The 24,352-nt window shown below is 42.6% G+C and overlaps 1 protein-coding gene across 1 annotated transcript in view; it reads right to left on the reverse strand.

Annotated features, from left to right (window-relative positions):
- The window catches only part of cfap57 (cilia and flagella associated protein 57), a 67,603-nt gene that overhangs the window by 42,664 nt on the left and 587 nt on the right, over nt 1-24,352 (reverse strand). The window contains exons 2-10 of the mRNA XM_078219210.1: nt 17,485-17,798; nt 14,757-14,998; nt 13,548-13,716; nt 8,042-8,194; nt 7,583-7,722; nt 6,061-6,226; nt 4,332-4,445; nt 2,901-3,113; nt 1,122-1,295 (exon numbers count right to left, since the gene is read on the reverse strand). Of these exons, the coding sequence (XP_078075336.1) occupies nt 1,122-1,295; nt 2,901-3,113; nt 4,332-4,445; nt 6,061-6,226; nt 7,583-7,722; nt 8,042-8,194; nt 13,548-13,716; nt 14,757-14,998; nt 17,485-17,798 (1,685 nt within the window). The remainder of the gene's footprint in view (nt 1-1,121; nt 1,296-2,900; nt 3,114-4,331; nt 4,446-6,060; nt 6,227-7,582; nt 7,723-8,041; nt 8,195-13,547; nt 13,717-14,756; nt 14,999-17,484; nt 17,799-24,352) is intronic.

Raw genomic sequence — 24,352 nt, forward strand, 5'->3', positions numbered from 1 at the left:
GCGTTGCAAGGATTTTGAAAAGTGTGCACTCATCGCTTTCTAACATCTTGCCAGGAGAAATGGCTAACAGGGTACTGTGAATTCCATTGTACACTCTAGCAGATGTGGTTGGTGATCTGGTATCACCTGGGATATGCTTTCAACTATGCATTACAACACAGGTTAGTAATGTTCAAAAGAATGAAAAAATTAAGCAGACAAACAAAAGAACGACAGGTGGATTTTGTGATTCAGGATATGATACAGGAATATATTACACAATAAATTGATGTATTTCAGCAAAGATGGGAAAACAAAGCATTTTGACATCCAATCTTGGAAGGTTTGCTGCAAATTCCCAGCCGACTGAAAATATTAAGACCATAAGACCTAGGAGCAGAAGTTGGCCATTTGGCCCATTGAGTCTGCTCCACCATTTAATTATTTCTCCTTCCTTCTTTCATGGAACATGGATATTGCAGGCAAGGCCAACATTGCCTATCTCAAATTGCTCTTGAACTGAGTGGTTCACTAGGCCATTTCCGTGGGCTGAGTAAATTGAGGATATATTCTCCAGTGTTTAGAACAATGAAACGTGATTAAATTGAAACATTTAAGATTCTGAAAGAGCTTGTCAGGGTAAACATTGAGGAGCTGTTTCCCCTAACTGGGGATTTTTGAAAATGAAGGCACAGCCTAAATGCATTATTTATGACTGGGATGAGGAGAAACTTTTCACTCAGAGGACTGCAAATCTCTGGAATTTCTTACTCCAGATGCTTGTGGATGCTCCGTTGGTGAATACATTTAAGATTGCGATCGATAGGTTTTTGGTCTCTGTGGAAAGGGTTATCGGGAGCAGGCTGGGAAGTCAGGTTGAGGCAGATCAGCTATGTTCACATTGAAGGGTACAGCAGGCTCAAGGGCCGAATGTTATACACCTGCTCTTATTTCTTATGTTAATCATGTGCTGGATTATAAATTATTAGCTGTTGTTTTAATGCTTATGAAGTATATTAGTTCTTTCAGGCAGCAGTCAAATCCAAACCAATACACCAACTCTGTTTCTAGTTCAATCAACATTAGGTTTCTAAATTTCAAAAGGAATGTCAAGACAGATTTAGAACATTCTGACATACTACCTTAGTGATTGGCCCAGCATGTGCCTGATACTCATTCCATTCTGGCTTTACAGGTAGTGGGATTTTCATACTTCGTACTGTCCCATTGGCAGTGCCTAGGAACAACATTCGCCCAGAATGTGACATAACAACACAGGTGTATGCAAAATCATTCGATGGAACTTCCCGAATAATCTGAATAGGCAGGAGGAAAACACAGAGGAAATCATTCAGGGGGTTTCAGTCATGGAAGCACATCATCTGCAAAATATGAGGTTTCAACCTGAAAACAAAACCCTAGTTTAGAAAGTTACCAAGTTGTGGAGTGTAGAATAATGTCAAAACGGAAGGTAGATTTCACAAGGAGAGGTGCATTATTGAGCTTAATTCACTAAAATCAAACACCCTGGAAATCACTAGGACTTTACATAGAAGAGTAAATTATGCCATATAAAATAAATACATTGCTGTTATAATAGCCTGCCTTTCTTTGAATCTAATGTTTGAAAACAAAACCAAAATGAATTGCATTTTCTCTTTGGAATGAAATTTTAACTTTGTTTCCTGAATTTTTGTTGCTGAGAACAGGGTTACAGGGTCATCAGTAATGGAGCAGAAAAATACGCTCACTCATCAGTTCCCACTCAAGTAATGTATGTTAGCGCTGCAGTTCCTTAACATTTGCAAACGTGTTCAATATCATGTACTGTTTTGCCTTTGTCTAACAGTCCAATAATTTGCTTGCAAGTTTCAAGGATTTCTACTGACAGAAAAAATGTCATCAAGAATTTAGAATCAGCTCTAGCTTGGACGTGCAAAGTGACAGGAAGATTCTGAAGACGTCATGCATAGTCCAGTTGACTCTTTGTCATTATGCGAGGCCTTCCTTTATATTACATGTTAATGTGGCAAGTTGTCCGTATCATACAATGGATAACCATTATGAACATTACATCGCACAAGCCCATTTTATAAATGTTAGCTGCTCATCCACATGCTCTTTCCTGAGGGAAAAAGTGAATGAAATGTCTCCCTTTAACCTGTTCCTCCTGTACACTTGCTTGACTCCTACTCAATCTTTCTGCTTCCCTTTCTTTCTGTTTTGCTTTTCAATAATCCAGACTTTGTCTTCTGTTTTTCACCTCCATATCTCCCACAATCTTTCTTGTTCCTTTTTTCTCAATTATATTTTATATTAAAACATTTAAACAATTTCAAATGATCACAAACACACATCATAACCTCTTTGCTCCCTTAGTTTGATGATATTTCCAGAACACTACAAATCTGATGCAATATGGTTTTGTGCTATCATAAAAACAGAACAGACAATAAACAGTGGGAAGAGTAATGGCCTCTGATAAAGTGCTTAGATAAATAAAAAAAAACTGAATGGAAAAACCTGAAATTTAATGATACCTTAGTTCTTTAATTAGCTTTACACATATCATTCTTTGATTGATCTTTGATCCACAGGATTTGAGATAAACAATCAGTGTTCTCAAAAATATCCAACCTATGTTTTGACTGTGTATTTAGAATTTAATACTCAGTGTTGTGGCAATATTATGCAGATTTATATTATGGTGTTCAAAACAATATATGGCAGTCATTGACTTACTCATCACCTCTCTTTTGAGAAAACTGTGCATTGAGAATCTTGTGACAAATGTCAAATGAATAAGATTTTTATCTATTTAATCTTAGAACAATGAGGTACTTTCCCCGAAACCTTGGGCCTTGAGTTATGTGCATGTTACCTCAGGAGTAAACAGCACCTTCCCTTTACATTCTACACACCTGGGAATCAGTAATTTCCTTCAAAGTTCGATCAGACCCCACTGCAAATATGGTTTTACTGTCCGGTGTGATACAAAGACCAGTATAACTGCAGGACTTCAGCACACATTCAGATTCTCGCTTTCCAGTCAGTGTATTCCATTCATACACTGCACCATCCATACCACAGGAAATCAATTTACTGTCATCCTGATTCCAGATGATGGCACGAATCTGTATGAAGAGGAAATGGAATTACATCAGTGTATAATTTTTCAAGTGCTCACTCTATTACGCATTTCACAATGTTCCAGTGCATGTTTTTGTACAAATAACATACATTTTCTTTTTATTCATTCATGGGCTGACAGCTCTCCATCATGGTTTTGACATGCTGCAATTTTTTTAATGGAATTGGCAAGCAGGACGTGTTGAGTCTTCCTCAAATGGTGAGGCTGTCATTTGGCATGTTAACAAATTAATCGTCAGCTCAGGTAGGGGTAGCTCACAATTTTCCATGTGAACCAGATGAAGAGAACCCACCAAGGGCACACAGGTATGAACAGCGGTGGGGGGGGGGGGGGGGAGAGGGAAATGCCTCAGCAATGCCCTAGCATGGTCCCCAGGCACTGCCCTGGAGTAGCATCAATAAAAAGTCTAACAACACCAGATTAAAGTCCAACAGGCTTATTTAGCAGCACAAGCTTACGGAGCTCTGCCACTTCATCAGGTGAGTGGGAGTTGTGTTCACAAACAGGGCACATATAGACACAAACTCAATTTACAAGATAATGGTTGGAATGCGAGATCCTTACAGGTAATCGAGTCTTAAAGGTACAGACAATGTGAATGGAGAGAGGGCCAAGCACAAGTTAAAGAGATGTGTCTCCAGCCAGGACAGTTAGTGAGATTTTGCAAGCCTAGGCAAGTCGTGGGGGTTACAGATAGTATGACATGAACCCAAGATCCCGGTTGAGGCCATCCTCATATGTGCGGAACTAGGCTATCAGTTTCTGCTCAGCAATTCTGCGTTGTCGTGTGTTGTGAAGGCCGCCTTGGAGAACGCTTATCAGTAGCATCAATGCCAGGGGGGGCTTCCGCTGGTGTGGTCCATGGAGGTGGGGGGTGCCCTATGTGTTTGGGAGGAGGTTCCCCATGTCGTTGGGGGTGGGGTTTCCGATGTGTATGTGGGGGCTAGTTCTCTCTGTACATGTGGGGAAGGGGCGTGGGTTTGCCATGTGCGTGTGGGAGGTGGTTCTCTCTGTGCGTGGGCTGCACACTTTCTCCACCTTTCTCACTTGAGCCAGCACTTTGTAAACAAAATGGAAGATTTTGTCCATTGTATTGCCAATGTTGCCTCAATCAGTGAACATCATTATGGCAGCAGACTGATAAGACTCCAGAAAGTAATGAACAACATTTCTGCACTATATAAATTATCCTGAATCTCACCTTCCCATTATGACCCTTAAGATTAACCAGGTTTTCAAAAGTGGTTGTGGAATGAATATGAATGACGTTTCCATTCACAACTGCAAATCGGTGTCCACCACTGCTGAAGGAACACTGAAAGTAGAGAAGATAATGTTAAAAGCCATGCAATTACAGAAGTTGGAGAATCTGGGCAGAATTCAATGCCCTCCACTGTGATGAGTTTGGTGGTGGGCGGGGCATTTAAGCAGCCTGGAAAGTGGCGGCTGAGGATTCTGCCACCTTCCCATGTCTGCCACAATTGAGTCTCTGGCAGAAATGCCCGTGGATGGCCTTCCATACCTAATGCCATTGAGTCCCTTAAATGGGCAATTAATGTTCACTTGGAATTGCTTGCGGGCTTTGGGGGTCTCAGGCAATCAGTACCTAATCAAGGGACCTTCCATCAGGAAGGTGGGCGGGCCACTGAGAACCAGCTGCAACATTTGTCAACCCCACTTCCCCACGACCATCACCCAGCGACCCCCGTATCCACCATCACTCAGTTATGCCTGGGTCCATTGACAATGGTAGGCTCAGCTGGGTGTAGAACCAGTATCAACCACCACCACCCAGGGAACACTGCTGAGCAATCCAAAACTGCAACCTTTGATTGGTCAACAAATCTCAGCAGCTGTGATTTCTGCCCCCAATGTCCCACCCAACCCCCTGGATATTGTTTCCCCCCCCACCCCTCCAGCCCATTGATCGCCAGTGGATCCTAACTGTAAATATCTACTATCCCCTTGCCATCTTCCCACCCACTGGAACATGGTGATCAACTCCAAACAAGTTTACGGAGGAGACAGACAGGTTTTAAATTAGTAGCAGGATGAAGGGTTATGGGGAGCAGGTGGGAATGTGGAGATGAAGCCAAGATGAGATCAGCCTTGAATGTATTGAATGGTGGAGCAGGATCGAAGGACTGAATTGCGTACTCCTGCTCCTAGTTCATACGTTCTTATTAGAAGGCTGTGGAGGCCAAGTCACTGAATATATTTAAGAAGAAAATAGACTTATAGGGAATTTTCCCTTTCTGCCTGGCACGGGAATTGTAGCGGGTGAGGGGCAGATCATGGAATGGTTCGTTGAGCTCGGGCGGGATTTTTCGGTTTCGGGGCGAGTGCAGCCGGAAAATCCCGCCCATGAACTCTGAATGCGTCAAGTGGTATGGAGAAAGCTAAAGGTTATGACATTCAAAGTTTATTTGTTAGTGTCACAAGTAGGCTTACATTAACACTGCAACAAAGTTACTGTGAAAATCCCCGAGTCGCCACACTCCGGCACCTGTTCGGGTACACTGAGGGAGAATTTAGCATGGCCAATGCAACTAACTAGCACATCTTTCCAACTGTGGGACGAAACTGGAGCACCTGGAGGACAACCATGCAGACACGAGGAGAATGTTCAAATTCTGCACAGACAGTGACCCAAACTGGGAATCGAACCCGGCTCCCTGGCGCTGTGAGGCAGCAGTGCTAACCACTGTGCCACCGTGCCACCTTTACGTTGAGATAGAGGATCAGTCATGATCATGTTGATTGGGAGAGCAGGCTGGAAGGGTAAACGAACCACTCCTGCTCCTATTTTCTACGTTTCAGACACCCCTGTGGTGTTGGAATAATCAGTACAAACAATCTGGAAACAGACATTAACTCTCCTTAAGTGATACCTTACTTTATTCCAGCAACATCATCCATAACATACACACCTCCCGACAACTTCGAACAGTGAATTCCTTGAAGGTTCGAATATCATCAATTAGAAGATTCATAAGCCGCAGTTTGTCAGAGAATCCAACAAGAATGTATAGCCCAGATGGGTGAATTGCAACGCTGTAGGCTTCTTCCTGAAATTCCTTATAAAGCTCCAAAACACTAAGAAGATGGAGAAACCACCAATAAATATAACATTTAAAAATACTGTGAAGGAATTTACGTAGAATTAATTTCCAGTCAAGGGATTTTAATATTTAAGTTAAGTGCTTAATTAACTAAATTACAGTATGCCTAGTAAATGCATTTTTCAAAGATTGTCTTCATTAAAGTATTTAATTGCAAAGTTGCACTTCTGTGAGAATTAGGAGGAGCAAGAAGGTAAGGATCATGGAAAGTGGTTGATTTTCATTAAAATAAAAGCAGAAAATTGTGGATACTGGAAATCTGGAATAAAAACAGAAAGTGCAGGAAAAATTCAGCATGTGTGTCAGCATCTGTGGAGAGCGAAAGAGTTAATGTTTTGGGTCCAAAATAGGGGAATAATGTAGCACATCATCTCAGATAAGCAATGGTCAGAAATATTAAAGCAATAAAGGACAAGGTATGTAAATAATCAAGAAAAGCAGGAGCTAGGAATGTGGAATGTGGAAATGTGGAAAATTTACAGCAGTAACAAGATTTTAACAAGGCATGATCGGATGTAATCTGTCCGGCAACAGAGAGAAATCTGCTGAGTGAAAGTAGTCGCCAAAAGATGTGATTCTCCCAGTAATGAGATTAGCAGGCATCTAGACAGAACAACGTGCAAATTGCCCTCGTAGTAGAAAACAACTTACTTAGACAACTGAGAGATCAGTGGCATACACATCCTAATTTCTAGAGTCCTTTTGTCCAGGAATTTGAGAGATGCAAATACACAGAATGCCAGTCCACAACTGACAGCCAGGAGTCTAGGCCCACATCTTTTAGCTCCAAGGCAGTGCAGAAACCTTCATGAAGGCAATTTAAATATCTTTGCTGCACTAGGAAAGGATGTTTCCCAGATTTGATCCTCAGCCTTGTATTGTGTGGTAACTACAATCTGGACTTGATTTACAGATTTATTTAATTTGGATGTTGTTTGGGAAGGGGGAAGTCGTAAGGAGTTCAGGGATTGTAGGTATATTTTGGAACATGAGGTGATTTCTACATAATATATGTAAGTGTGTTTAGTGATTCACATACTTAATTGTCTTAGAGTATTGTAGTCCTGTTTGTGTGTGTTTGTCTTTTCTTAAACGTATTAAATAGTCTTTAATAATTGTTGTATGATGACTGGACTTGTTATTTTCACTGGGGTTTCAGGCGACTCCTGACACCGTTCCAAAAACAGAACTATACACTACCGTGAACCACTATTTCAAGTTGGGACACCCTCACATGTAACATCAGCATGCGCTCTATTATGGAAAAAAAACGTCAAGCCATTTAGTATTTTTACTTATTGTACAGTTTTTAAATAACTGCAATCCATACTTAGTCTCATAGTTCCACAAGCGTACAGATCGATCGACGGAACTGGTGGCAACGAGGGGTTTCCGAATGCAGATATCCAGGCCCGTAATTACATTGGAGTGGAAGGATTGAGAGAGGAATTCAAAATTTGCCAGTTCACTCTGTTAAAAATGACACAAAGTAGATTTTTTAAAATCCAAAACAAAAGACTAAACGGAGTCAAATGTCACTGCAGTCACTGCATATGAATTACCATTTTGGGGTATGAGTTTAAATTTCAGTTAATGCATTCCAGTACTGAATGAATTATGTTGCAACTATCAAGATAATAAATTGTCATATTGTTCTATACTCTTGCAACTGTTGAGCAATTGTTTACATTAAATTTAGTCTTACCCTTCTGCAGCAGATTTCCATTTGTTAAGTTTTAATTTCATACAAACCTTGTAGTTATTCTTGAGCTGCTCAATCAGTGCTCACCTTACTTATTTCAGCAGAAGATAATGTGAGACTATATAATTGGCTCTTATTCGTGCTAGCAATTAGTGCCTCCTCTGAGGGACTGAGACACAGAGTTAAAATCTCTTGCTGTTCTGCTTGAGTTGGATCTGTGCTGAACGGATCCTGTGGAATCTGGAAGGCAACATAAAATAGGATTTCAGTCAACAAGGTGATGTTGAAGAGAGTGTAAACCTTACATAATTAAATCTTCCTCCAAAAAAATACCTAAAATGGTATTGATCAACTGTAAAGAAAAACATTAACTCTAGTATCTCCTGGAGATCCCCACCACTTGGAAGGTTCCCTCCAAGTCACACTGACCATACTAACTTGGAAATATATTGAGGCTGAATCAAGAACCTGAATCTCATAATTTAACATTGCTGCAGGAGTAGCTGCACCAGAATGCAGAAATTTAAGAAGGTGGCTCAACATCACCTTCTCAAGGGCACTTAATGATGGGCAATAAATGCTGTCCTTCCAATGATGCCCACTGTAGTAATTCAGCCAAATGCCAGTTTCCTGACACCAACACCCTTTATTATGCACCAAAGGAAAAGGCAATTCCTGTGGCTTACAGTCAGGTAGTCTTCACCTCAGGATCTACAACTCCGGTCTAGGTAAAGTTACAGGCTTAAAAACCCTCGCTGGCTGCTTCCCTTTGGGCGAGACTCCTGTCATTCAATAAGGCAGCTCACACTTCATGAAGTCCACGCTAGATTTATTTATGATCCCCCCCTGGCCTTTGTGGTTATCATAACATCCACCACCGCCACCCCCGCCCCCCCCCCCCCCCTCCCCAAAACCACCCCTTAGGTCTGTGTCTCTCCCAACACCCCCATGACAAGCAAATCCTTTCCATCGCTTGGTGCTCAGGCAGAGGTCCGTTAAAGCGGGGATGGGTCAGGTGATGTAAAACGAACAAGGGGCCTTCTCTTTTGGAAGGAGCGTCACAGCGTTTCCAAAGTAGGTTCCCCCTCACATTCTGCTTCAGCTCGGAGGTCCACTTCTTCAGCTTCTATTGCCAAATACGTACCTTTGTTATCCGGAAGGGCTAACGCAGAGTCAGCTTCAAGCTGAGGGCTGGCACTAGCAGTGGCTAACTCTAAGACCAGTGGCTGGGGCGCCACGGGCAAGAACCCCTTGGCGCTGAGGTGGTCTAAGTGCTTCTTTAAGTTTTACCTTGAACTTTGACCTTGTAAAGTACTGTTCCTGCTTTCTCCATAATGATCCCAGGGATTCATCTGGGACCATCCCTAAAGTTCCTGACATGAACCAGGTCACCCGTTACAAAAGTTCTTTATGTCCTTGCAAAATCAAAGTTGCTCTTTTGCTTTTCCTGTTGGGACTCGACTCTACCACTAAGTTTGGGAATTATAGGCTCAATTGGGTACAACACCCCTCGTGGAGCAACACTTGTTGTGGTGTGCAGTGTTGTCCTGTAACTGGACAAAAATCACATCAGTTTAATGTCCATGGATGCCGCTGGTAGTTTCTTCATACCATTTTTGCAGGTTTGAACCATGGCATGATGGCACAGTGGTTAGCACTGCTGCCTCACAGCGCCAGGGACCCAGGTCGATTCCTGGCTTGGGTCACTGTCTGCATGGAGTTTGCACATTCTCCCCGTGCCTGCATGGGTTTCCTCGGCTGCTCCAGTTTCCTCCCACAGTCCAAAGATGTGCGGGTCAGGTTGATTGGCCATATTAAATTGCCCCTTAGTGTCAGGGGACTAGCTAAGGTAAATGCATGGGGTTATGGGGAGAGGGCCCGGGTGAGATTGTGGTCATTGCAGACTCGATGGGCCAAATGGCCTCCTTCTGCACTGTAGGATTCTATGATTCCATTCTGCCAGTCCATTTGATAACAGGTGATAAGGTGCAGTCCGGACATGTTGAATACAATTGGAGAGCATGCAATTCTGGCAATCACCGCTAGTGAAAGCCATGCCGTTGTCGGAAACCAGGATGTCCAGTATTCCATATATGCTGAAGCTTCGCTGCAATTTATTGATCGTAGCCTGAGTAGTTGTGGGGCCCATGCAGTGCACCTCCAACTACTTAGAGTTGTGTCCACCATGATTAATGCAACGCTACTATGCCTTTGAGAAATGTATTTTTTAATCATGCTCTCTGCAGTTATAAGCGGCTTTGTTTTCTTTCATTGTGGCACCGGTTGCCTGATTCATGCCCTTCTATTGCTGCTTAAATGGTTTAAATGGGGTTTTGTTTATTTTTACTCTGGGCTTAATGCATTTTCTGGGAGTTTACAACCTTTTGAATTGCTGTGGGAAGGTTAATTGACAGGTCGAGGTCAGGTGGTTTCTTCACAGAGGAATCTAATGATTCACTTTCAGTTTGAGTTAGAAGGTGTTTGGACTTCAGGCTGGATGCAGTGTTCTGTCTCTCTCTCCTTGGTGTTTTGAGAAGCTGTTCTGACTTCAAGCTTGTCTGTGTGTGTGTGTGTGTCAAGGAAGCTGCAGAATCCAACAACAAAACATGAGGTAATCCCAAAAAGGGTGTTTGTTTTTGGGGATTGATTGGTTGGAAGAGTGTATTTAGTTGCTAAGGTTTATACAGTACCATGGTCTTTCTTTTTGTTTGTAATTGGGAAAAGTTATTGCTAATTTTCTTTCTATGTCTTAACTGTATTCCTATATAAACTTTGTTTGATAAAAGCTCCCTAGAGGGACATTTGAATTGTACCTGCAATGAAACATCTTATGCTTCCCTAGCCAAATTCAAAGTGCAAAACCTATGGTCCAGGCTGACATCATAAAACAGCTTGGAGATTCAGATCTGGACTTTAACATTAAAAACATAGAACCCACATAGGGATCTGCAAAGTCCACATGTGCATGCACCTCTGGCCTACCAGGCCACTCCCATGGGTGTAGGGAGGCTGAAGGTGGCATAGGTCATATTGGTTTACCAAGTCTGTGATGTCAGAATCAAGACTGGGCTATCAGATGTAACTCCTGGCCAGCATCTTCATTTTTGATACTCTCAGTTGGCCATTATGTAGTTCCGTTAATATTGGACATCATCCTGGGGATGGAATGATTACTCAGGACCGCCAAAGAATGATCCCATTCTCAACATGAGATTCAGATTTCTTAATGAGGTAGGGTTTCATTTTTTCGGAGAGCCATCCTTGGAGTCCGCCATGTAAAATCATGTGTCTAATTTTGAATACGGTTGGGTCTTTTTGGGTCCAGGCTTTAATCTACCTTTCTGACACTGATGAGGTCTCCAAAAAGTTCAAGGTCATCATAATCTCTTCTACTGCTGGTAAAGGAGCCAGGCTTGTGGGCAATGCGAGACGACTCATTGCGTCTGCATTACCTATATGGGTCCCAAGGCAGTGTTCCAGAATATATTCATAGGCTGCTCATAACAAGGCCCAGCATTGTATCTGAGCGGAGGCGATGGGGGAATTGCTTTGTCTTCTTTGAAGAGGTCCAGTAAGGGTTAATGGTTGTTATAAAGGCCGTAGAACATAGACATATTAATGGAACTATTTCACACCAAACAGGACCGCCAACCCTTCCTTCTCAATTTGAGACTATCTTTGCTCTGCAACCATATGGAGGCATATGTGATGGACTCCTCTGCCCCGTCTTTCCAGCGACATGGCAACACTGCAACAACTCTGTGCGAGGAAGTGTCACAAGTTACAATAAGTTCTTTCTTAGGATTGAAATGAGATAGTAAGTTGGATGACAGGAACTCATATTTAACCTTAGAAAAAGTCTGCCTTCAGAGCTTTCCAAGCCTATCTGTAGTATTTTTGAAGTACGGTGTGCAAGAGGGCCAGCATGGAAGCTAAATTTGGGATACATTTTCCCTATTAATTGACTAACCCCAGGGAGGATTTTAACTCCATGGTGTTCCTTGGGGTTGGTGCCTCCTTGATGGCCTTTACTTTGTCCTCTACTGGATGTAACCTCTTGCCATCTACTCGGTAGCCTGAATAGGTTACTGAGGCTGCTTGGGAAACGCATTTCTCCCTCTTCAAGCGTACTCCCACTCTGGAAAATTGCTGCAAGATACTTTGCTCTATTCCCCTTTTATTCTGCTCTTGAATCCAAAAAGTTAAAAAATGTTGGATCTGCCTGCCCGTATTTCCCATGCACCAAGCTTAAAATCTTACAGGGCACATAAAATCTTGGTCAATTGAGGAGTTAATCCCCTCAACAAGCACCATCATTGTTGACAGGAGTACCACTGATCTGTCGCTGTGGCTGCTGGACAATGTTTTGTGCAAGTGCGCGATAACATTGGGATACATGCCCAATGCCATCACAGACTATTCACCGCACTTCCAGAGGCTAGGCCCATGTCTGCCTGGCAGATGTAAAACTCTATCCCTTAAGTTCTGATCTCCAGAAGTATGAGGGAGAAATGTGTCTGTATACCTTGCGAGACTTACATTGATTCCCTGGGGGGAAGGTTCTCAGAAGAAGATCACACAGACAGTGCAGATAGCAGTCTGCAGTGTTGTTTACCCCCAGAGAATTGATGCAAGTCTGTATAATGAAGTTCTCCCTCAATATTCTGTGTAGATTAAAGGTTAATGGTTATGTTAACGAGACAATGTTACACAGGGCATCAGGGTCAGATAACAAAGAGGCTCCTAGAGAGCAAGACCCAGAGCAGTGTGTGTCCAGAGAACTATGTACTTAGCATGAGGTATTGTAAGTAGATCATAATAAATAATTTCAAGAAACTATTTATTAGATATGGCCGGTAGTTTACGACCTCACTCAGGCGAGGCTCGTAAAATCCCACCCGAGGCCAACGGAGAATTCCGACCACTATCTTCAAATCACTCATTGAATGAGCAAAGCCTTACCAAAACAAAAATTCTCCCATCCCGCCTGCCACTGGAATTTTAGCGGGCGGATTGCGGAGAATGTGAAATGCCATTGACAGAGGGGCAGGAATTTCCAGCTTTTAGACCAGCGCGGCCGGAGAATTCCATCCATAGTGTTAGCTCAAAACATTCTATACAGTTTGATATGTTATCATTGGCTCATCACAATGCATGGCTTTGGTTAGTTACATGAAGGCCAGAATAAATAAATATTTGTAAATACAAATCAGCTCATCATCACTGAATAACAAGCGTTTGTGGCATTAAGAAATCCTCCAATCAAACTAGAATTATTTTTCAGAATGTGAGTTTTAAGTATTCACTAAAATGGATTTAAAAACCACTAACTTGTTGCCAATATGATTTAAGTGTGTGTAGGAGTTGGTAGAATTGTTGTCATTGTATATCTGTATCTAATCACTGCAACTATGAGTGGGTATCTTGTATTTCCAATTCAGATAGACATTGCTAATCTCCATAATTTAGTCACCATTTGAATAAACAGCTCCAAAGGCCTCAGAAACTGCTCAGCACAGGAGCCAAGTGGTTCCTTAGATATTCCTGACAAGTATTATTTGATTACTTTGGTCTCATTTCTTGTGGAACTTACCCTAATCACCCTGATTTTCTTGAAGGTATCTTTCTCCTCTCCTCTTTCAAAGACGTACACAACACCAGGCCCAGCTGAGCACATAAATCCTTTGGAATAAGTTGTTATTGCTGTTACCGTGGGTTGAGGGGGTGGAGGTGGAGGCATCTGGCTGGCGGAAGGACTCTTTCTGATAGGTAGTAACACCAGAGATATTACTTAAAATAATGTAACCCTTAGGTCTAATTCATAACATAAACCAATGGAGAATCTATGCCAGTGGGAACACTGAATTGCCAATAACAAATGTGCTGACTCAATTTGTTTAAAATACTTGAAATAAGAAACTGATTTATTAAAAACACAAATTAATTCCAGAGGTTGAGCAGATTCTCCTAGCTTAGTTAATTTTAATTGCAAATTCATCTATTAAAATGTATTTCCACCGAAGTATAGCCATTTCTACTAGGTAAATTACTGTGCCTTCTGTTATTTTGTTTCCTCGGGCAAAATGTCATCTCTTTTTAATTAATGTTAATTCACAATGTACTTTGACTTTCTCACATCAGCACCCTTGTTGTTTTGCCAATTTATATTTGGAACAAGTTGCTAAGAAGGAAATGTACACAGCAACAAGACAACTTCCTCCAAAGTTAAATAAGCATAGGCTTCAAGTGGGAAGTGCAAATGGAAAGAGGGTAAGAGGTAAAAAAAAACAGACATCATTTGTATGTTATGACAAGGAGGAAAGGGATGGCAATGGCAGGGGAGTTAAATAAGAACATTAATATTAGAATCAGGAGTAGGCCATTCAGCCCTTCATGCCTGCTCCGCCATTCAATGAGATCATGACTGATCTTCCACTTCATTTTTCTGCACTACCCCTTGATGTTTTTAATATATAGAAATTTATCGATCTCTTTCTTAAATGTACACAATGACTTAGCCTCTACAGTCCTCTAGGGCAGAGAATTCCAAAGATTCACCACTCTCTGAGTTTTATTTTATTCATTCATGAGATGGGCCAAATGGCTTCCTTCTGCACTGTAACAATTCTATGACTCTGTGATGTGGGCGTCACGGGTTGGGTTAGTAGAGCCAGGCATTGTCCCGATCGAGTTGGGAGTGAAAAATTCAGGCTTAGGTTAAAAAATATAGAGGATCTCTAGCACAGAACTGTTTGAGAATTGTTACAAGTTAGTGAGCGTACTGTCTCTACTTATACTGTACCTGATGTCTAATACGATTGTGTACTCCCAGCGCAGTTCAGCCAATTCAAACAAATAAAGCTTTCCCATGTCAGTGCCAACAATGATGTGATCGTCAGGCATCCAAGCATGTGCAAGAAAGTTCTGTAGCTCAAACTTTTGAAAGTTCGTTTGTTTGAGATTTCCATCAGAATATCGTAACAGTTTTAAAACACCATCCCCAACCACACAGATCTGTGTGTTATCTTGAGGGTTAAAGCTGATCTAACATAAAAAAGAAAATCACTGGCTAGTGTATACCGTTCATTACTGGGATCTCAGTAAAGTATGTGATACATTTAACAGACTGTACTATGTGTTGAACGAGGGGGAACACAGTGATCATTGGAAGCAAGCACAGAACAGACTTCCATGACAGTGATGCTACATTCACATTCTTACACAAATACATTAATACCTGAAAAAAACAATTAGAGGAATATCAGCTAATGAAGCAAAGTGAATAGGAATAAGTATAGAGAAGGTTAATCAGATACTCCACAAAATAAAGTATTGCATCTCCACCTCCCTTGCCCTGTTCAATTTTCAGTAGACCTGAAAATAGCAGTCAAGGGACATACTGAGCTATATGTACAGCCACCAGCAGGGCGGCACATTGATTAGCACTGTTGCCTCACAGCACCAGGGTCCTGGGTTCGATTCCTGGTTTGGGTCACTGTCTGTGTGGAGTTTGCACGTCCTCCCCATGGGCTTCCTCCGGGTGCTCAGGTTTCCTCCCACAGTCCGAAAGACGTGCTGGTTAGGTGCATTGGCCATGTTAAATTCTCCCTCAGAGTATCTGAACAGGCACCGGGGATTTTTCAGTAACTTCATTGCAGTGTTAATGTAAGCCTACTTGCGACACTAATAATAAAAAAAGCTACGAACTTCAGGCCAGTTGGCACATGACAAACTGTGCTCACCCATGTGTGCATGCAGGAACAAAAACAGAAAATGTTGGAAAATCTCTGCAGATCTGACAACATGTGTGGAGAGAGCTGATGAAGGGTCATCCAGACTTGAAACATTGGCTCTTATTGTTATATGATACGAGTAGGCTCAAACCCAATGAGGCTTTTGTCATGCCGATGTTTTGTAGAGTTAGGGCCTTTTCACTAGTGTCAATGTTCTAGTAGGAGTGTGTGCTAATTCTTCCTCCACAGATGCTGAGAGACCTGCTGAGATTTTCCAGCATTTTCTGTTTTGTTCCAGCATCTGCAGTATTTTGCTTTATCTGTGTGCAGGAACTTGATAGCAGATGAAAATGAGGAAAGCACAACTTTTGTGAGAATGTTTGACGCAGTGGATGCCGATTGGGATTACTGTCTCCCATTGAGAAATCAGCCGAGAGGGCACTCGGGATAGCTGGAGAAGTAGCATGTGCAAATACCCTAAGAGCACAGTCCTGCAGAGGCACACCAGGTGAAGGAGAGATTCTCTCTTTTTTTTCTAGCATGATTGCAGAGTGAAAACTCAGGAGCAATGAAAAACGCTCACCCACCTCACTGCTGACAGCGCAACATTCAAGCTGAAATCCTGGGTCAAATCTTCTAAGTCTGATTAAATCAATGCAACAATTTGGCCTTATTAATATTGTTAATGCTATTCTAGATTCTAATTGCCTTCTTGAAAGTTTAATTTCAGATTATCCCCCAGGAAATCCAATTATGAAGAATTGTGATCTGTTGGAAACAGCACGTTTCAGGGTCTTTTCTTTTAACATACCCCGCAAATAATTAACAAAAAATGTTTGTGACCCTTGAATCGAATCCAGGGACCCGGGTTCGATTCCCAGCTTGGGTCACTGTCTGTGTGGAGTTGGCACGTTCTCCCCGTGTCTGCGTGGGTTTCCTCCGGGTGCTCCCGTTTCCTCCCACAGTCCAAAAAATGTGCTGGTTAGGTGCATTGATCTGAACAGGCGCCGGAATGTGGCGACTAGGGGAACTTCACATGTAAGCCTTACTTGTGGCTAATAAATAAATAAGCTTTATAATGATTGACAAATTGTTTTTAAAGTGGTTATTCTTGTCAAATAAATGTAATCGCCACACAAACAGCTATCGATGCAAGGACCCAGCCCTGGGGGAGACTTGGTGCTGGCTTCCTGGCTGCTATCCCCCTGCAGTAGCTGTGGAACAAGTTATATGCAGCTCCCCCGTGATTGGCGCAATTAAGTTCAGAAGTGGCTGCTGAATCAGAGGGAGGCCACCGGGGACACGGTGTGATTCTCACAGACATAAAAACTTTTGTCAATGAGGCTCAAGATTCGGTCAGAAATTATGCCGGAGCCACTGGGGGGATTCACTCCATTTTTCTTCCTGGAACCAACAATTTTCCAAATTCTGGTAAGATCGCCCCCTATGTCAACTATCATACTGATGATAAGAATCTCATTTTACTTATTCTCTCATCTAAGTTCAGATATACTGGAAAGTATTAAATACATGGTCAAGAATGTCAGAAAAAGGAAAGGTTCTGCATTTCACCTACTGTAATTGTTTTAGTAGGTTTAATGAAACAAATATGAAGGTGCATTCAGACTTCAGCATTGACATAAGTACCTCCTGATCCTTGATCTCAAATCCTGATGAAAAGTGTTGAAAACTGAAAATTTGTTTCAGTTGGAATTGATAGTCAACTTTTGTAATAAATTAGAAATTTACTAAGATAAATTTGGCTGAACTTAATGACATGGAATTATCAAAGATTACCTGGTAAATAGGATTCGCATTTGTGGTAGTTTTCATTACACCAATGATTTTCTGTTTCTTCCATAGCCAGTAGATCAGGGTCCAATCAGGATTCCCAGATTGTGCAATCAAATATTTGGAGTCTGGCGAGAAGGCAATACTGACAAACTCCTGAGACTGAAGATCATTCACGCTGAGTAACTTTTTCTTTCTGCTTTGATCGTGCTGTATATCATATATTGCCACCGTGGCTCTTTCACCCTTTTCAGAAATGGCCAGATATCGTCGATTGGGACTAAAGGCGAGAGCCAGCATTCCTTGGGATTTTTCAGAACCTGCATTCAACAGTACAACACAAATAGAGGTTAGTAGTTAATGCCTATAAAATCAGTAGAATCATGATGACATACAGTATACGGCCATATCAAAACTGGAATCCTGCATTTTCTTTAAGGGAGAGAGCAAAATTGGATGTGTTGATGTGGAACAGACAGTTTAGAAGCAAAGCATATTAGTTGTACATTACATAACAGAATGCAGATCGTTGCCAGTCCTACATACAACAAGCTTTTGAGGTCAGTTGAGCCACCTGGAAAGGGTTTATCGGCAAAGGGGAGCTGCTTGCAGTTAATACGTGAGCCATTCCAGCTGTTCTGGCAAATTTCCTAAGACTTAGTTTCAGAAGCATCAGGACACATTCACCCTTAATCACGGATAGTGAGTGGAGTTTAACATAGGTGAGGCGGTCCCACCTGCCATCAAGAACCCTGTATTGCTTCTTTTCAGAAAAGCCCACCACATTAACTGCCAGTCAAACACTTAACAATGTACTCGTGGGCCTTCCCATGCTCACGGATCCTGGAGGGGCAGATATTCTGTCTTCCAAGAGGTGTCAGTCAGTCAAGGTCCAGTAATTCTTCATTGTTCAGCAGTACCACTGGGGAGGCGGTGGTTGCTGATTTGCTGATGGTATAGTGACAATGTTACTGGACTAGTAATTCAGAGGCCCAAACTAATGCTCTGGGACATGGGTTCAAATCCCAACATGACAGCTGGTGAAAATTAAATTCAATTAATTAACAAGTCTAGAATTGATAGTCTCAGTAAGGACCATGAAACTATCATCAATTATAATACAAACCCAGCTGGTTCACTATCATCCTTTAGAGAAGGAAATCCCTCATCCTTACCTGGTCTGGCCTATATGTGACTCCAGATGATGATTTGCAGTGAGGAAAACTCTGATGCTCCTCCGGTTCTGTTTATGTTTGACTCTGGTTTGTCTGCTGACTGCACACTGACTCCCTGGTTCATATTTGAGTGAGGGTTGGGACCAAATCCCTCTTCTCCATCGCTCCAGAGGGGGAAAAGGGGCCTGATCTAGGGTTTACTGAACAATAGCAGAGTCCTGCCAGGATGTGTGTTACTGGCGGTTTTAGTGGGCCTTAACATTCGCTTTGCATTGAGGGCAGTGTCCAAATGGCATGAGGACCTATCCCAGTAGGAGAAGGGTTAAAGACAGTGAGGTGCTAAGGTTGTGAACAATAGCTTTTAATAAGGTGAATTGTGATTGTGATAATTGATTCTGAACCCTAACTACCAGTGCTTTATTTCACCCATACCCACTCTGTGCCCCGAAAACTCCTTCATCTTGCGAGCCCTCCCATTATGTCAATTTGGGTTCCCAGGATGCATATCAGAACATAAGGTGGCCTGCTGCTTTCCACGCCTGCAACCTGAGATAACCTCAGTGGGCACCCTCTGGAGGATCAGGCTGACTTTCGACTGGCACTAGTGTAGCCACATCACTGTAGTTCTGCCCACTGCCCCTAAAATGCGCTGGTGTCAGGAAGGGGAGAGTGAGAAGGGTGGTCACTGCCGGAGTCTACTTGGTGGAAGGCCCCAGGATGGGCTCAGGATGGGCTCCAGCACTTCCTCCTCCCTCGTGGTGCTATTGGGCTGCTGGGTTAATCCATGAGACAAAAGAGGATATTGTGAGCAGGGCAGGTCAGTGGTCGAGGACGGCTGCCATGTCCGGGCACCATGCCTAAGCAGGGAGGGAATAGGAGTGCTGGGGGGATGGTTAAGGATAATGCTAAGCAGTTGGGTGCTGGGAAGCTGACAGGTGGCAATATGTGAGTTTACGGTGACTTTCTGAAGGTGACGGAAGGGTCAAAAGGGGAGACGGGGGGGCATTTACCCTTGTAGATCGTAGGAGACCATTCATCTTTTTACAATATCAAACCCTCATCCTCTTGATCATGTTGCTCGCACTAACCTCTGCTACCAGCAGCTCCCAGGTGAGATTTATCATATTGTTTTAGGGAGGTCTCCTGCCAATCCATGGGTAGATTGTTGCTCACCTTTCCTCCACCGCATCCAAAACAATTGCTAGGGGCCCCTCCAAAAATCTTGGAGTTGGTATTCGAGCGGCCATCTTCCAGGCTTGAATGAGAGTGCGTGTTGTGGAACTGTTCATATTCAGCACTCCCTTTGATGGAAGTGCTCAGATGAGCCCTGTGGTGAGCGAATCAGATGTTTTGCGCCTCAGGCACGATAGTTTTCACGTGGGAAAGAACTTGATGACGTGGACATTCCACCACCACCCCCCACTCCCCCCGCCCCGCCCCATCATGCACTATTTCCAGGATCAGTGGGATTGAGGAACCAGGAGTTGTGGGAAGGAAACAAAGAGCAGATGGAATGGGAGAGGGAGGGCGAAGCTGCAGAGGAGTAAGAGTGGCGGGAGAGCCAGTGGGCGCCAGAGTAGCAGGAAAGGAATGGATGTGCTGAGGACTGAGTGCAGTAGAGGAGCTGGATGAATCATGAGAAACATTTTTATTCACAATTAGAAAACATCTGTTAATTTTGTGGACAGGGACATATGCATTTAGCTGACTGCTTGATTTAAGTCTGTGATTATCTTCCCTAATGTTCTGCATGAAAAAAATCGAAGCAAGTTGAGGATAAGTGGGCAAAGTTTTTGAAATAATGGCTCCTGAAACTTTGAGACTAGGATTGATGGGAACATCTGCTTGACCTTCTCAGCAACCCATTCAGGAGCATCGTAACTTCTAGATTTTAGCATAAGCGAGCTCCCCAGAATCTGAGGTGCCATTGTGTCCCTCAAAGGGCTAAACTTCTCAGCATTCACTGATAGAAAGTCTGAGCCATAATGTTGCACTGTGTAAATAAACTCTGCTTTCAGACTGCCTGTAATTTTACTATGAAATGAAGTATAAAACATAGAAGAAAGACACTTTTTATGAATGATGGCATCCTTCCATCCATGAGAGATGGTGGATGTGCAGCAAAGAATCTGTTTAGTTGGGGTGTCTTTTTTTATTACAACTTTGCTGATGGCTGTGATGGCCAATCTTTGAGAGGCAGGTTCATCACAAGCACGGCACATGAAGCTGCCAAGTGACATTTTGAGTTGTTGTTTGCACGGTTGATGCCTATTGCCAAGCTGCTACAGCTACTGGTTGACATGCTAATGTACACCAGCCCATAGGAGGTGCTGCCATTTCCCCTTTTCACCAGTGCAACGGTTAATGTTTAGGAATTTTGTGTCACGCTTGCAAGATGCCTTGAAGCGAAGCCTTGGGTGCTCCACTGGTCATCTGGCTCTGGCTACCTCACCATACTCAAGGTCCCTGGATATACAACCACCTTCCATTTTGAGGACCGGATCTACTGAAGCTCGCTCTGTTTGGTTAGTACCAACGCGCTTGGGAGTCCTGCCTTTGTGAAGACTGCTGCATTCGTGATTTTTTTCCTGTCAGGATATACCCACAATGCACCTCAGTCTGCAATGAAGGAAACCATTGAGTTTATTTTCCTGGTAGCTGTTAAGTTACCCATGGAAGTGCATGAAAGTAGCCATGACAGCCATCTCTGCAGGAGGGTAGGTCTGTTCCACAGGAAATACATGGTACCGTACAAAAGCAACAGAGGAGACTGCAATGCCCACAGAGGCATCTCATTCCTTAACATCACAGGGAAGGCCTTTGTTAGAGTCATATTTAAGAGACACCATCTATTCAGAAATCAATTATACCCAGAAGCACAGTGCAGTTTCCATGCTGGAAGATTTACTAAAATGATCTTCTCCATATGCCAGTTACCAGAGGCAGAAGGCAGAGAGTGGTTGTAGATGGGTCTTTTTCTGAATGGAGGTCGGTCACCAGTGGAGTGCCCCAAGGACCTGTTCTGGGACCCTTGCTGTTTGTCATTTTCATAAATGACCTGGATGAGGAAGTGGAGGGATGGGTTGGTAAGTTTGCCGATGACACGAAGGTTGGTAGTGTTGTGGATAGTTTGGAGGGATGTCAGAAGCTGCAGCATGACATAGATAGGATGCAAGACTGGGCGGAGAAGTGGCAGATGGACTTCAACCCGGATAAATGAGTAGTGGTACATTTTGGCAGGTCAAATGGGATGAAGGAGTATAATATCAAGGGTAAGACTCTTAGCAGTGTAGAGGATCAGAAGGACCTTGGGGTCCGGGTCCATAGGACTCTTAAATCGGTCCCGCAGGTAGAGGAGGTGGTTAAGGAGGCGTATGGTGTGCTGGCCTTCATCAATCGAGGGATTGAGTTTAAGAGTTGGGAGATAATGATGCAGCTTTATAAGACCCTCGTCAGACCCCACTTGGAGTACTGTGCTCAGTTCTGGTCGCCTCATTACAGGAAGGATGTAGAAATTATTGAAAGGGTGCAGAGAAGATTTACTAGGATGTTGCCTGGATTGGGTTGCATGCATTATGAGCATAGGTTGAGGGAGCTCGGTCTTTTCTCCTTGGAGAGACGAAGGATGAGAGGTGACCTGATAGAGGTGTACAAGATGTTGAGAGGTATAGATCGGGTGGATTCTCAGAGGCTTTTTCCCAGGGCTGAAATGGCTGCTACGGGAGGACACAGGTTTAAGTTGCTGGGGAGTAGGTACAGAGGAGATGTCAGGGATAAGTTTTTCACTCAGAGGGTGGTGGGTGAGTGGAATTGGCTGCCGTCAATAGTGGTGGAGGTCTTTTAAGAGACTTCTGGATGAATACATGGGACTTAATAGGATTGAGGGTTATAGGTAAGCCTATATATAGGCCTAGGTAGGTAGGGACATGATCGGTGCAACTTGTGGGCCGAAGGGCCTGTTTGTGCTGTAGTTTTTCTATGTTCTATGTTCTTCTATGTTCTATAACCCTGAACCCTCTCTTTAAAAGATAATTTTAAAAATGCAGCTTTCACAACTTTGGTATATTTTCGACTGAATAGCACTTCCTTCCAAGTTATTGGTTTACCATCAGTGTCATAAATATTACCAGGCAATAAATGATAATGAAGCATCCACACACACAGGAACTACAAAGATATTGAAAGGGTCAATAATCACACAAGTTTAAAAATCACATAAGCTGCTAAACTCAGTCACACAGGAAAAACTCTGAGTAAAACCACAGGTCTTGATTAAAACAGGCTCAGTTAACAGTCAAGGACCATAAAATCCCTAGTTATAAGGAAGGCCTCAGTCACACAACATACATTCAAGGCCGCCATTGACTTATGCACAGCTGCAGCTTGTTAGCATCTGTTATATCAGTTGATATACCACTGGTTAAAAATATAGTATCATAATCGTGTCTGGAAGATAATAGATAAATAGAAAGAATTACATACATGGTGATATTATAATTAGTAGACATGCATAAGTTGTAATTGGACAGCTACCATACGTTATACACTATGTAATCCAAATTGTTAATTCTGAGTGAATATAGATATCTCCTGTTTCAAATGTACATCTTTTAATTGGTATATGCTAATTTCTTGTAACTGAATCTTAACTATTAATGTCTGTACATATCTTGAATTAGAAATTTCCTTGGTGAACTGCTAGTTGGAGCCAACCTGCACTATAGTTCGTAATAAAGGCCTTGTCTGAAATTCCAGGAGTATTCCTCTGGTTTTCTCGAGGGTGTGAGAGTGAAACACACTATAGTTGAATAGCTGTAGTTATCTCCTCAACCAATACACACAAAATTTTAAAGATAAATGTAGCTTTGAGGGGCAAGTAACATAAAGCATAATAGTAACACCTGCGACGTTATGGTGTGTGAAACCAACGGTTAAGTTACTCTTTAGTAATAAGTAGTATTGGTAACACAATTAAAATAAATCAGAGTTGCTGAAGCAATTGGATTTCCGAAAAGCTGCAGATTGGGATTCCCTCAATAGCTTAGCAGGTTAATGCAGAGAGCAGCTGAGAAAGAAAGAAAAGTTCTAAGCTTGACTCCCAGTCTCTGAATCAGCAACCAAGTCTTTACAACTGACCCTGGCACCTAGAGCTAAAGAGAATTCCTGCTCCTAATTTCAATCCAACAACCTTTGCTGGAATTGCAAGCGTGGACTTCTCATGAGGAAAGTATCAGCTTAACCTGTGCCAGCTAGGAAGTTTGGAAAAGACTGAAGAGGCTTGTAAAAGATGCAAGGATAAAACAAGTGCCAGATGCCATTGCACATAGATAATTTTGAGATAATACATTTGGGGCAGGGCAAAGAAAAGAGGGAGCCTATATATATTGTAAAGATGCTGAAGGCTTGCAAATGAATAAAGAAACCAGGAGATTTAAATATAATTTCTTGCAAAAGCAAGCAGAAAACTCATCAAATTGCCAACTAACTTCTAAGTTCCCCTGAAGTTACATGAAGTAAAGTTTATTTGTTAGTCACAAGTAGGCTTACATTAACACTGCAATGAAGTCATTGTGAAAATCCCCTAGTCGCCACACTCTGGCGCCTGTTCGGATACACTGAGGGACAATTTAGCATGGCCAATCCATCTAACCAGCACATTTTTCGGATGGTGGGAGGAAACCGGAGCACCCAAAGGAAAC

Source organism: Mustelus asterias, chromosome 8, assembly GCF_964213995.1.
Source record: "Mustelus asterias chromosome 8, sMusAst1.hap1.1, whole genome shotgun sequence".
Lineage (NCBI taxonomy): Eukaryota > Metazoa > Chordata > Chondrichthyes > Carcharhiniformes > Triakidae > Mustelus > Mustelus asterias.